Genomic DNA, 14,430 nt, shown 5'->3' with positions numbered 1-14,430 from the left:
CCTATATTTACTTTCTCTTTTATTTGTTTGACCAAAACGGTGACGCTCCAGGCCAAGGGCCCAGTTTTCCTCATCCTGCATCGTCTCTTGATTTCTCTATAGTTCTGACCGCAAATAAACTGAAATAAACTACTTTAATATGCTTATGATAGTCTAGTGTAACACAACACACACATTTGGGAGTTTGTAATAGGATCAACACGTCTACCTCACATTCATATTTTGGACCATTTTATAAAGTAGCTTTTAAGCTTACGCAACCCAAGTAATCTCAAAGACGTTCTACATTCTATAGCACTCAGGCTGGGCTGGGTTCAATGACAAAGTGAGTCTAAAACGACTTTAATAATTATCAACAGTGACGAATGCCACTGACGGTTGATTCAAAGGTGCATATATGTAATCGGGAGCACCTTTGTAACCATCAAAACCAAACATATGAAGATAAGATGTTATTACTCAATGAACAAATCACACAACATTTCCAGAGTTAACTATTGGCTGAACATATGCTACATAACATGCAGATGGTTTCGGTAAATGTTATATTTCTTTTTGTTTTTACATTTTTCAAACATGTAGGCTGTGCAGTAAGGCAGTATGAGTAAAGAATAGTTTGCATAAAACAGGACTATACTTAACACATTTGCATTTCACATTAGACTATAAAAACAGTTAAGTACAGTAAAAGAAAATTCAAAAACCGTTTACAACCAAGATAAACAAATTACAAATTGAAAGACAAGCTGTGAAGAAACAGTTTAGAAAACATTGTTTCCTTACTCTTATTTGTTGCTGAATCATGAAAAAGCACAAACATGAATCTACTAAAGTCGGAATGTTCATTTTGAGAATAACTGCTGAACCAACATCAGTTTTAATGGCCCCTATGTTAACAATTTGGAGTGAAATTGAGTAGTTCATCACATGCAAAAAAGGAAAAAGAGCAATGTGTGGCTTTATTGCATCAGCTGTCACCCAATCCTTCCACGTCTACTGACCTTAGCTAAACAGCTGACCTGTTTCTGCCCTTTACACTCTGACGACTCTCTACACCGTTGGGCTAAAATAGGGTGCGTTGCCAGTGAGGAAATTAAAGACATTTTATCTTTCAGTCTGCAACAATATTTGGTCCCACTGTTCTGCTCTGTTTAAGTGTCTGTAGTACTTTGTTTTGTCTCAGATGAGATCAGAGCACAAGTGGTGTCCTCTAAGCTATTTGTTATGGGAAGAATTTTCTGTCTTTTTTTTGTTAAGGAGAAATAAACTTGTATCAAAGATATGTGCCACAAAACTGTACCTTTTTTAACATTTATCCAACAACATCGTAACGGTGCAGATCTTGTGTGCATGTAAAAGTGGGATGCTTTATCAGCTTGTCATTGCCTCACACTGTGTGTGTAGTGCAATTCCCTCCAAGTACAGTTTCCCAGAAGATATTTCAGTTGCAGCAGCCTCCTGGTAGTGCTGGTGCAGTCATGAATGATCTTGCCCATTCAAGGATGTGGAAGTGTAACCCCCCCACCATTCAGAGTTAAATATAGACGTTTGACGGAGCCAATTTCTCTGTGGAAATGGACAGCTGCTGTAGTCCCACTGCACACAGGACATGAGGTCTGAATTTGATGATGCTACTTGATATTAGTACTGCTCATAGCTTTAGATACTGTAACTGTAATGACATAGCTACTTTGTAAAATGAACTGGACAGGCTCTTCTAGACATTATTCATAATGCCAGTTTGTAGATGCAAACTATTTAGAGTTTGTAATTCAACCTCCAAAACTTTTATACACCTTCACATTTACCTTATGTGTGGAAATAAAACTGTATTACAAAACATAAAGTTGTAAATCACCATCTTCCAATAACTTCTTTTCATGAATAATACAACAAAAGTAAGCATGTTTTATCTAATCTAAGCCTTTTGGTGTTGCCATGGGAGACAAAAGTACCTGAAAAGTAAGTATGCAGGTCTCCTTAACACCAAAACTCTTATTCTTATGGTGCAACGACCACATGGGCAGACCACAAGATCCACTCATTAATTAACAAAGCTGGCAGAATTTATGTGGCATAGTAACAAAGCTAATTAGTGAAAAAGCTCATAAGGTTATCAGTTCAGTACTGAAAAGGCTCCAGGTTTCCTGTACTACAACAGAATGGGATTAACTCAACACTACAACATAGCAGTTTTGTCTGTTACATTAATGTGTTCATTTTGCACAGTATTTTTAGCGTTGCACAAATCTTACACTGCCTGAGAACTGTTGTATGGGTGTTACCAACTGTGTAAAAGTGCTTTCATTACTGCTAAGATGACTGACTGAACTTTAGTAATGCATGTTACTATTGGCAAATAGTTTCATTGTTTAAACTCTGCTAAAGTAAACACACTGAATCCTGGTGGAACTAAGCTAACCAGTTCAAATGACATAAGATTAGCAAAATTAACCTAAAAGTGTACAAGCATGTGAGAAATGTATGTTGGGGTTAAGAAGGGACTGTAGCATGTTCTTTTTTTAAAGGTCAAACAGTTCTGGCCCAGCAGATCATGTGGGCCAGAAAGCCTTGCAATATTACCATGTGTTGATTTTATGTTTATTATTCTATTATTGTGAGCTTTTCAGAGACCATCTCAACTATTGCTGTTATTCAATTTTATCCAGGAATGCAGTAATTAGATATCAATAACATTCATAAAAAACTGGCATCTGACTGTCCCTTTGTTCATACTGCGCAGGCAGAATCAGAATCAGAAATACTTTATTGATCCCTGAAGGGAAACTCTGTGTTGCAGTTGCACAAATAGTAAAAATATTAGAGTGAAAATATAAGGAGTGTAAATGTGTACAGTATTTACATAGTTAAAGGAATGTTATTATACAGTATTTACATAATTAGGAATTACAATGGTGAAAAGTAATCATACTAATGATAATAATAATAATTTTTAAATTATTTGTATCAAATTTTATATATAAAATGAGACACATTGATGTACACATTTTATGAATTTGTGTGTCTACAATGCTGGTGCCAGGTATTCTTTCTTTTTTTTATAAAAAGACAACACACATTAATCACATTTCTGTAAATGTGCCACTGTTAGCCAGACGGTTAATTTTCAACTGTAGTCCTTTGGCCAGATGATTTTAGACCAGAGCAACAGGAGACAGTAAGGCATTAGTACAGGTTTAACTATACTGACAGAAGTCAACAAGACGCCATACAGACAGCTGGAGCAACAAATAAGCTTCATCAGTAAGCCATGCAGAGCTACAGGAAGCAGCAAGACATTAGCACAGTTACACATCAACAGTATCCACAGTCAGTACATGAAGCCGTGCACGCATCAAAACACAGCCAAGCAACACAGACCGGAGCCCTCTCCTTACCACAACAGTGATAAATAGATGAAATAGGCTATATCACTCATGAGGGAGACGTTAATAGGGCACAGGTTAATAAGATGGTAAGATGATTAGAATACAAATTAATTGTTCATAGTACATGGCCATGACTGATGGTATCGTCTTTTAAAAGATTTTGGAAATTGAAAATATGTTTTGCTGTTTCTGAAAATTCTTTACCTCTACTCTGCTTGTGATGTCTTTTTTTCTTGTTTATTTTAATTTTGAAAAGCAAAACACTGAGGTGAAAAATAGCCTTTTGGTTAATTCTGGCATTTTTACCCATGTTTAATCATGCGTTTTATCCATTTCCACTGTCCCTTTCTTATATAAACTGAAGTGAATTGAATTAAGACGGCAGCAGAACACTAAACGTCTAAAGTCCTTTTCTAAGCTGCTTTGCTTTGCACTTTCTCGGCTTAGTGTCGACAAAATGCTTCATCCCACTTTGCCATTTGCTTCATTTCCTGCATCCAAATAAACAATTGTACTGTTTTGTCAAATAATTGTGTTCTTACACCGGGACAGAGGGCCAAATGTTGTTGTTCAAATACTGAGATCTCCAAATGGCCACAGTCACAACGTATGCATTTCTGCGCTGTTGTGTCTAATCTCTGTCAATTCAAGGTCCACTTGGACACATGAATTCCTCTGTTTAACTAGATAAACAACTCTCAGGTCATTGTTCCGTTGTCCCTGTTCCTAATTGTTAACACTGTTAACACAAGTTTGGAATCCTTAAAGTAAATAGTTAACTACACCCTAAAGAGATCTATGGTTGTCTTGAACAAATTTAAACCAAATAACAATTACCATTGTCTGCTGGCATCTGCAGGTTAGCTTGGTATGTAACTGGCCAACAAAAATACATTTGGGATGATAGGATTCTTAATTGACTACAAGTCCTTCAGGGAAATGGGTTGGACATTTTTTTTTTTATCTGTTTATATTGCAGAAAAAACATGTTGGTTCAACTCAGGCTTCAAAACACTGTAAATTATGAATACACAAACCATTTGTTAACCTGTTTGAAAATGATTTCATGATGTAAATCACTGATGTTGAACAATAATTGACATAATGTGACAACCCGAAGATTACAATGTTAAATGACGTATTCAATGCAGTATGTGCTTTGAATGCTGGCCTGTTGGTGTTACACAGAGCCTAATGGCTGTCTTATTTGGTGGTGGAAGCACGTTCTGGGCGTAATCTCAGAAAGTGGATGTTGATTAAAAAGGGCTGTTAGTAGCGGGGTGATAATAAATTGTGCCTATACAGAGTATACGCCTGCAGTACATACCCTAGACACATGAAACCCTTTGTAAATTATGTCCCAGTTGTACTTTGAGTAAGTATTTAGGGGGGTTCATCCAGGAAAAACAACTAAATACACAATTATGCTTGGTGTCAAAGAAAGACGGAGATTGGTCTGCTGCTTTCGAAAATGCTGAGGTAGCTGGCTATGCTGTTAATCTCCCGGAGCTATTTTACCTGCCACGCTAAAAGTATTCTGACCTTTTCATTGGGTCCAGGCAGCTGTCAGAGGTCAATAGGGGTCGTTGGCATTGGGGTCAAACACTGCCCAGAACTGTTTCCGAGAGCAAGAGGCTTACCCTGCACTTCTCTCTGTCAAGAAGAGATGGGCGAAGCTACTTTGAAAGCATGCTACCAATTACTTCAGTTCCATTTTATTTATATAGTATCAAATCGTAACAAGGGTTATCTCAAGACACTTTACAGATAGAGCAGGTCTAGACCACACTCTATAATTTGTAAGGTTTATAGTGGAAGAAGTTGAGATATAGAAAAGCTATGGAGAAATCCATATTGTGGTTGACTAAAGCTACTTCAAAAACGTGGTTCAAACTACTTGTCACATGTCAGGAAAAAGCTGCTACTCAATGAAGCAAAAAGTGCTCACTTGTTCACAGGTCATGCATAAACAGAAAAAATAAAAAAATTTCAAAATCTCGCAATACATATGTGTGCTACTGTGAAGCATGGGGGTGGTAGCATCATGCTTTGGGGGAGTTTTTCTGCACATGGGACAGGGCGACTGCGCTGTATTAAGGAGAGGATGACCGGAGCCATGTATTGCGAGATTTTGGGGAACAACCTCCTTCCCTCAGTTAGAGCATTGAAGATGGGTCGAGGCTGGGTCTTCCAACATGACAATGACCCAAAGCACACAGCCAGGATAACCCAGGAGTGGCTCTGCAAGAAGCATATCAAGGTTCTGGCGTGGCCGAGCCAGTCTCCAGACCTAAACCCAATAGAGAATCTTTGGAGGGAGCTCAAACTCCGTGTTTCTCAGCAACAGCACAAAAACCTGACTGATCTGGAGAAGATCTGTGTGGAGGAGTGGGCCAAAATCCCTTCTGCAGTGTGTGCAAACCTGGTGAAAAACTACAGGAATCGTTTGACCTCTGTGATTCCAAACAAAGGCTACTGTACCAAATATTAACATAGATTTCATCAGGTGTTCAAATACTCATTTGCAGCCGTTTCATACAATTAAGTAGTTAAAGTAGTAAAAATCATAAATTGTGATTTCTGGATTTTTTTATTTTAGATTATGAGTCTCACAGTGGACATGCACCCACGATGACAATATCAGACCCTCCATGATTTCTAAGTGGGAGAAATTGCAAAATAGCCGGGTGTTCACATACTTTTTTTCCTCACTGTATCACAGACCTGAGGGTAGTGCATGTTGGCTGCACATAAGGAATTCCCACCTTTTAATCACACCAAAATGGAGAGCTTATATGTGTCTTTGTACAATAAATCCATAATTATGAATCCATAAGTCACGTTACATATTGATTGATATCTCCAAATTACTTCAAGCTATAACGTCGTTCTGATTATTTAGCATGAAAGCTAACATCCGGGCCTTTCCAAAGAGGGCTTTTGAAATACGAAAAAATCTATTTATTACTTTATTTTGTGTTTTCCACTGATTACCAAGACTTGGGAAAACAATTTTCATACGTCAATATTGCTTTACTGTGGGATTTCAATGCATTCCTGTGAAATTCAATTTATGTTTATCTTTGATCATATAGCAATCTATGTATTAGTCAAGACATCACTGCAGTATAGCCTGATAGTCCCGGTTGTGACAGAAAAAAAAAATCTGTAAATGTGCATTAGAGTAGACGTTATACAAGCATTCTTGGAAAAGGGAACAGGGTGACCCAAAAGTGTGTGTGGTGGTGGGGAGGAATGACCTTTTAATGACCGCCAACAATGGTGACCTGTGAATGGGGATTTTCCTGTTTCATCTTATTAGGTAATATTGTGTATAGCATCCTGGAGTTAAATTATTCCCAATTACATTTTAAAATCAACTACATATTACATAGCAACTGTATGTTACCTTGGATAAAAGCAATAGCTAAATGACATGTACATTAAACTATGAAGAGTATGGAAAGGTTTTAAATGTGCCCTAAAGTCATTAAGATGTGCTGCCATACCGCTTTGCCAATAAAATCACTTATTTTCATGTGATAATCAGCTACTTTAGACAATCTAAAACCTCATACAACGGGGAAACTGAACTGTACAGTACGGCAGCAATCACATCTCTCTCCGAGCAGGTAACCAACAGGAAGTAGAACATTTCCAACAATGACTAGAAATACAAGGGGAGCCTTATTGCTTAAAAGCTCTTGATATGCATAAATACCTTTCAATGTTGGTATTGCAATTTCAATATCAGCAACATGTTCCCCACGCAGAAGAGAAGAGGCTTTGTAACCAGTCTAACTTATCAGATAAGCACAGGTGTTGGCAATAATATTAACACCTGCTGCTAAAACTAACGAGGATGGGACAGTTGTCAGTATGAAAACCCTACATACTCACTGTAACGAGTTTCTATTTTTAGAACAGATTTTCTGAATGTACATCAATGAGCATAACACAGTACATGCCTACATCTTTATGGTTTGGTATAGATCATTTTGTGTCCAAATTTCCCTTGATCTTTATTTCTTTCAAATAAAACTCTGCATAACCCCATGAAAAAGGCAATATGTAAGCATTACGGGTTAGAAGACAAGAGGGTAGAATTAAAAAAAAAAAAAAAAAAAAAAAAACGCAAGTCTTTTCGTTAATCAACATAAATAAATACAATGACACAGACACTTTAGAAGAGTAGTTTTTAATTACAGAGCATAAAGAAACTACCCAGTCTAGACATGAAGCACAATACAGTATGAGCCGTTTGCTCCTCTGGAAGTTGAGCACATGTTGGTAGGAGGGGAGAAAAGCAAATGGGGGAGTAGAGGAAATAGAAAAGGCACTCTTACACTTACTGTAGCCAATGAGATGACCTTCGAGTGGTGAAAGGGAACAAAACCAAAAACCTATCCCACACATGAAATGGCCGTGTAAACAAGGCTGGTTTCTCTGTACTACACCAACCAAATGTTGCCATTCCATCAAGGATAGGTAAGAGCTAAAGAATTGCACCAGGCATTTTAATGGGATTTCAAAACCAACCCACTTTGAGCTACAGTCAAAATAAATAAAAAAAGGTTGCAAAATAGTCAACAGTAGCCATTGACACGTTCTTGTTGAGGCGGACCAAAGCTTTTCTGTACAACACTCTGGAGCCTCAAGCCAAACACTGAAAATGGTCAAGTCCAAAGGAATTCAAGATTCAATAGCCAAGTGTGTTTAAAGCTGCCTTCTGAAAACCCGGCTTCTCTGTATCCACGCCGAGTTACAGAGAACAAATAAATAGTGTTAAGGTTCGACCTGAAGCCAATAAGACTCAGTGGCAAAGAATACTCCTTTAAGAATAAAGACGGGGATCAGGTTTCTCTGTAGCTACACCTGCCATCAATACACTTAAGAAGTAAAAGGACCTTTAGTCACTTCAAACCATAAAAAACCCAAGTCAAACTACAGTTTTAAAAAAGGACTTATTTAAAATTGAATGTCAATGCATAAAACAATCCAATTTTCACCATTACGATCAAGTATAACCAAAACCTCTGCAGACCAGAGCAGTGACATAGCAGCTTCTGACTTTTCTGTATTACGTCAGAAAACAGCAAAGGTCTGTAGGGGCGTCTGAGGTTTTATGCTCATTTGAAAGCTTTAATTAAAATTTGGCTTGCCCATTAACCTGCAATGCATAGCCTTTTGAAAATAGCAACAACCCTTACATTTTAAATGTGCGATTCTAGCATCCTCCACAAAGACGAGGGAACAAAGCAAACAAAGGATAAAGAACACTGGGTCAAAGAACAATTGGTACAGGCTGAAAAGGAGGAATGTTTAGAAAGACACTACACCTGTTTGGGAAGGTGTACGAAAAAAATAAAAGGACCATCCGGCTATCACATTTTGCTTCCAAATGGACTTAAATTTAGATGTCATGCAGACTCATACATCAGCAGCCCCGGTGAAATAACAAGTATTGCATATAGCCTAATATGCTACCGCCATGACACTGAAGACTGATGATATTGATGTGTGGAATGCCAAAAGGTGAACAACTGAACACAGCTATTCAGGGTCTATCACAAGAAGAAGATGCAACAACAGGTGAACCTCAAGCCGTGAGAGAACATAAAGTACTACGGAGCATGAGTTCATGGAACCAATCCAATTCTTTAACCATCAAGTTAGTGAGGCATGCTTCCTATGACCCAGTATGATACTGCAACCAGCAGAAAACAGCAAGAAGACAAAAGGAGAGTTTAAGTGAGGAAGGGTGTCATGTGTTAAATGATGCCATAACTAGGAGAGACAAGGGCATTTCACCCCCGGAACCTTGGAGGCTTCTCTGTAGTATACACCAACAGGCCTGGGGGGAAAAGCTTAACATGTTTAGTATTTAAGTTTTTTGGGCACCTCCCATGGGAAGGAGTCTCGGCCAAAGTGGCCATAGGCTGCCGTCCTCTGATACAAGGGCTTCTTCAGATCCAGCTCCCTGGAATACATAATCAACATATTTAGCAGCAGTCACACACAGACCAATCTCAAATGCACACAATCATACAAAAATAACACTCACATTAGCCGTGTGAGTGCAATTAAGATATACACACCAAAAACCAAAATCAGAGGTTCGTTAGACCAGCTTGTTAGGAGGGTAACATGAAGCTTTGACACTTACCCTGACAACCAAACTCTTCCCTTTGCAGTGTAATAACTGCAGCTGGAAACCACACTCAAGGCCGCTAATTTAACTATGAGCTACAGGGCATAAATGAGACCTCTGCTCCCACTAATGGCCACATGTGGAACCTTCGACTGCCATATAATTTTGTAGAAAGAGCTAAGGCGATAGGAAAGCTTTTAGTCACAGAAGCCAAACTAAGTGAAATCTGCATCAAAAGGATCGTTTCAGCAGAGTTTCACAATACATTAACTTAACCCTAAATTCTGGGCAGTGCAACACTCTTTAAAAATGAAGGCACAGCAAAAGGATCAGCTGTTTTACTGAGTAACAGGCAGCTTTAGATGTTCTACATTACCTGACAATGACTCCAGGACGGAGATCAAAGTTCCTCTTCACAATATCAAGCAGCTCCCTCTCACTCTTGTGGGAGGTCCCATAGTGGAAGATAGAAATGGAAAGGGGATGGGCAACTCCAATGGCATAGGAAACCTAATACAACACACGTGCATGTATTATATCAAACATAAAAACTTCAGGTGGGAACCTCTTGCAGCCCCTCTTTCTAAAATGAGGAGCAGTGGGTTCTTCCACTCACCTGGACCAACACCCTCCTGCAGAGCTCAGCCTTTACCAGAGACTTGGCCACCCAGCGTGCAGCATAAGCAGCAGAGCGGTCCACCTTGGTGTAATCCTTTCCAGAGAAGGCACCACCACCGTGGGCTCCCCAGCCTCCATAAGTGTCAACAATGATTTTGCGCCCAGTCAGGCCAGCATCACCCTGTTGTGAAGAACAGGTGTTACACAGGTAAGTAACTCACAGGCTGTCATTTACTGAAAGCCACATCTCTGACATTTACCTGTGGGCCTCCGATAACAAATCGCCCGCTGGGCTGCAGATGGTAAATGGTGTCGTCATCCAAATAGATGCATGGAACAACAGCCTTGACAACCTTCTCCTTAAGGGTGTCCCTCATCTCCTCCAGACAAATATCCTCATCATGCTGAACAGAGACAACAACTGTGTGCACACGCACTGGAAGCATGGCACCACGGTCCTGTCGGTATTGGACAGTGACCTGCGAAAGGGTGCAAATATAAATCACTTATGAAATCGCTCACAACATGAGATAATTATAGTAGTTAATTACAGCACGTAAAACAGCTTTACCTGTGTCTTTGAGTCTGGCCGGAGCCATGGAAGGGTACCATTGCGACGCAACTCAGCCATCTTAGCGTTCAGTTTGTGGGCAAGGACAATTGTGAGAGGCATGCTCTCCTCTGTCTCATCAGTGGCATATCCAAACATCAATCCCTGTAAAGCAAGAAAAACATAATGTCTAAAAAGCACACCTCATTTAAGAACGATTAAAGAATAGCAATCAACTTCAGGACACACATGGACCAAAATGTGGATAGTCACTACTGACCTGGTCCCCTGCTCCTATGTCCTCCTCATTGCGATCAATATGAACACCCTGAGCAATGTCAGGAGACTGCTGCTCCAAGGCCACAAGCACATTACAGGTCTTATAGTCAAAGCCTAGGCAGGTGACAGACAGCAGCAGATTAGGACACAATTCTGAATAGAACAATTATTTTCCCATTCATAGCATCAGATCATAATTAGAGTTACAACAGACAGTACAATTAAAAATAGAAACCAGGAATACAATATGCCACACCTTTGGAGGAGTCATCATATCCAATTTGGCGGATTGTGTCACGAACAACTTTCTGGTAGTCCACTGCAGCACGTGATGTCACTTCACCAGCCAACAGGATCATCCCAGTCTTGGCAACGGTCTCTGCACCAGGTAAGGAGTAAAGTCAATATTTCGGTGTCAATGTAAATATCAGATTTGATCCAACAAAGATACCAAGTTATACTTACCACATGCAACTTTGGCATCAGGATCCTGCTTGAGATGGGCATCTAGAACTGCATCACTGATCTGATCACAGATCTTGTCTGAAAAAGAAACAAATTACCTAAACACCGGCAACAACGATGGACTGCACCAAAACCGGTCTATTGCATTAGCGCCACTGAGCAGTCATGTGCTCAGTGGGAGTGGCTCGGGCCCTCTCAACAGTCGCCATTTCAGCATGTGCACATGTGGTGCTGAAGGGAGCTCGCGCAGCTAACTGGTGACCAGAAGGAAAGCGTGATTCTTCTAAACATTGAACCAATTTTTTCTGCCGACAATAAAAACGTGGTTCGTAAAAACACCCACTGCCCCACGCTGCTGTTCAGGTCAAAAGGTAACGCTGGCAGTCATTGTGCTTCATGACTAGCCACGAACTATTTGGTACATTCAGGAAAACGTTTACCATTTAAATACTATTAATATGGACAGAGCATTCAAGTAACGTAGCTAACTTTACAGCGATTGTACGGAAGGAATACTAGGATGTTCGCGGTCAAGAAACTAGATACGCGAAGGCATTATTTATTTAACAAAGATTAATTTAGCTAGCTAAGTAGCGCGTAATCTAGACACCGGCCCTAACGTTACAGTGACGTAGCGGGAAAGGCCGTAACGTTAAAAATTTAACGATACCATTCAATTTTCAAATTTCAAATTAAATTCAAAGTGAAAATGTACAGTAACGTTACGTTGGGCGTTACGTATGATGTAGTTTTTTGTTCGTTTCATCGGACAGACTCAAAGAACAAGTGTGTAGGGTCTTACCGGGATGTCCTTCCCCGACCGACTCCGAGGTGAACAAGAAGCAGTCCTCGTCAATGAGGGAGTTATGAAACCCATTAATTTGTCCGTTCATTGTTTTTAACGGCTGTTGCTAGTAAGTTAAACTGTTACAGTGCTAATATAAAGCTAACTTATGTTTCTTAGCCTAGCGGTGTCTCGGCGTTTTCCCTTTTTTCCCAAAGGACAGTCCTGCTAAGTCGGTGTATTGATCCTCAAGATGAGCCTCATGGCGCAGAGCTTCAGTATTTATCCTATGAAGTCAGACGCTTTGACGTCACGCGGAGGTGGACCTTACCATCGAGCCTATCAGAGGGGTCTTAGCAAGCATTGATAACCGGATGAAGTGGAGAACACACAGCGGTAACACGCTATCAAAATGTTACAGTGACACGAAAGCCTTGCACAGTCAGAACCTTTTACCAGTTACGTTTGCGCATCGTGTGTCTGTGTGTGTGTGTCTGTGTCTGTCTGCGTGCGCGCTCGTGCGTTTTTGTGAAAATAATTAGGATGTAATAATAGTTAGTTGCACCTTGTTTTGGGTTTTTATTTTAAATGACATGTACAAGGTAGAAACCATACCGGTTTTCAATCAGAACACCGGTACCCCCCCCCCCACACACACACACACACACACATAATTCTTGTAATTCTTCATTCCTTTTCCTTGATACCATCAGGGCTAAGTGCCTTATCTTAACCATTACCCAAATTTACAAAACAAAAACATAAGAATATTTCCAATCCGTCAATCTGGATAGAATAATTCCAAATATGAGCATGTGGCCCAATCGGTTTGTTACAGTGGCAGTTGTGTTTTAACAATATTATGATCAGTTTAAAAACATATATTTAATCAATAAGTTAGACAATAGAGACTAAAAACCCTTATAAAAGTAGATGTTTTGTGTGTGTGCGTTTGTGCGTGTACCAGAAGTGTACCACACAACAAATACATGTTTCCCAGAAACCATTATTAGAGTTTAGTTTAGACCAACACTGCTTTAATCACTCTGATAAATTGCATTCATATTAGCTATCACAAGAACATCAGAACATCCCTGGTGAAATAACCTGGAAGTACATTGCCACGAAGCAAAAACTGGACAGTGGAGAGCAGAGACTGGGATATTGTATCTCAACATAACTTGATTAAATCCAAATCCATATTCCTCATATCCTTCAGGCACTGATGTTTAATATAATCAAAAGCTCTGATTGTGAACATTATGTACCTGTGAAGGCAACAGAGGGTTTTTATTGTCGCCACAAGGCCTGGTTTACCATGAGTTTAAACTTCAGAGCAGCATTTTATTCATTTGAGGAGTAGCTCTAATTTCAGTTCCAGTGCCTGTTTTAGTTAGAAAAGATAGATTCATCCAGAATCTGATTTCAAAATTGGGATATTGTGGTTTCAGAGTTCATGACTCATTATGACTAGCTGATTACCTGCAACTATTAATCATCCCATTTTGAAGGCATCTTTAAATGTTAAACATGTTTCATCACAGTGACAAAGCATTTCTGAAAGCCCTGTGTTACGTCATAAAGCAAGGAGACCTGTTATATGTGACCTACAGTGAGGAGATATAACATGTTCTAGGTGCTCAACTGGAAGTCAATAGTCCATCAGTGTTAAGGTGTAAAGATTACTCTAACAGTAGTGTTGGGTAATTTTTATTATCATAATGCGAGATCAAGAATAAAGGCAGCATCGGTAACTTATAGTGTGGCACATACTGATAATGGTTAATTCACACACAGTGGCTCATATCGGAAGTCATAATATGCAACAAAAAAAATCAAAGGTTGCTTGTGACATTACAGGGTCATTAGTATGGTCAGCTTGCATCCTTTTTGTCAGTTAAATATGTGATTTTGGTGTTTGTTGTTACTAAAACGAGCATCCCAATCCCTGGCCAGTGTTGCATCAGATTGGTACATTCATTTGTCACCATGAATTTGCATGGTGGACACTTTTCAGAAGACAAAAGCATGATGCAAGATGCACCTGCTGTTGCCTTTTGCAGGATGCGTTGGTGTGTCTGTTGTCATGCTCATTTATTCAGGAAGTCTAAAATAGCAGGTACAAGTTATAACTCACAAAGAGCTGAATGGTTGTGCAAAGATGATTTTACATGATTGAAGATAATGCATGTGC

At 39.5% G+C, this 14,430-nt stretch overlaps 1 protein-coding gene across 1 annotated transcript; it reads right to left on the bottom strand.

Moving 5' to 3' along the window:
* Positions 1-7,567: 7,567 nt before the first annotated feature.
* Positions 7,568-12,526, bottom strand: mat2ab (methionine adenosyltransferase II, alpha b). The gene is made up of 9 exons (XM_034871764.1): positions 12,255-12,526; positions 11,453-11,530; positions 11,244-11,366; positions 10,989-11,101; positions 10,730-10,873; positions 10,419-10,637; positions 10,157-10,339; positions 9,917-10,050; positions 7,568-9,369 (listed from the first exon to the last, which is right to left on the bottom strand). Exons 1-9 carry the CDS (start codon positions 12,343-12,345, stop codon positions 9,267-9,269), a joined length of 1,188 nt encoding a protein of 395 aa, XP_034727655.1. The 5' UTR covers positions 12,346-12,526; the 3' UTR covers positions 7,568-9,266.
* Positions 12,527-14,430: the final 1,904 nt, after the last annotated feature.

This window comes from Etheostoma cragini, chromosome 5 (assembly GCF_013103735.1).
Source record: "Etheostoma cragini isolate CJK2018 chromosome 5, CSU_Ecrag_1.0, whole genome shotgun sequence".
NCBI classification, from domain to species: Eukaryota; Metazoa; Chordata; class Actinopteri; order Perciformes; family Percidae; genus Etheostoma; species Etheostoma cragini.
Note: the sequence above shows the minus strand (reverse complement) of the source record. Positions and strands in the feature narration are given on the sequence as shown.

Coding starts and splice junctions, on each gene's coding strand:
- mat2ab (XM_034871764.1), bottom strand. CDS start 12,345: ATGAACGGACAAATTAATGGGTTTCATAACTCCCTCATTGACGAGGAC. Junction 11,531..12,254: donor GGTCGGGGAAGGACATCCCG/GTAAGACCCTAC, acceptor TTTCTTTTTCAG/ACAAGATCTGTGATCAGATC. Junction 10,051..10,156: donor GCAGGAGGGTGTTGGTCCAG/GTGAGTGGAAGA, acceptor GTGTTGTATTAG/GTTTCCTATGCCATTGGAGT.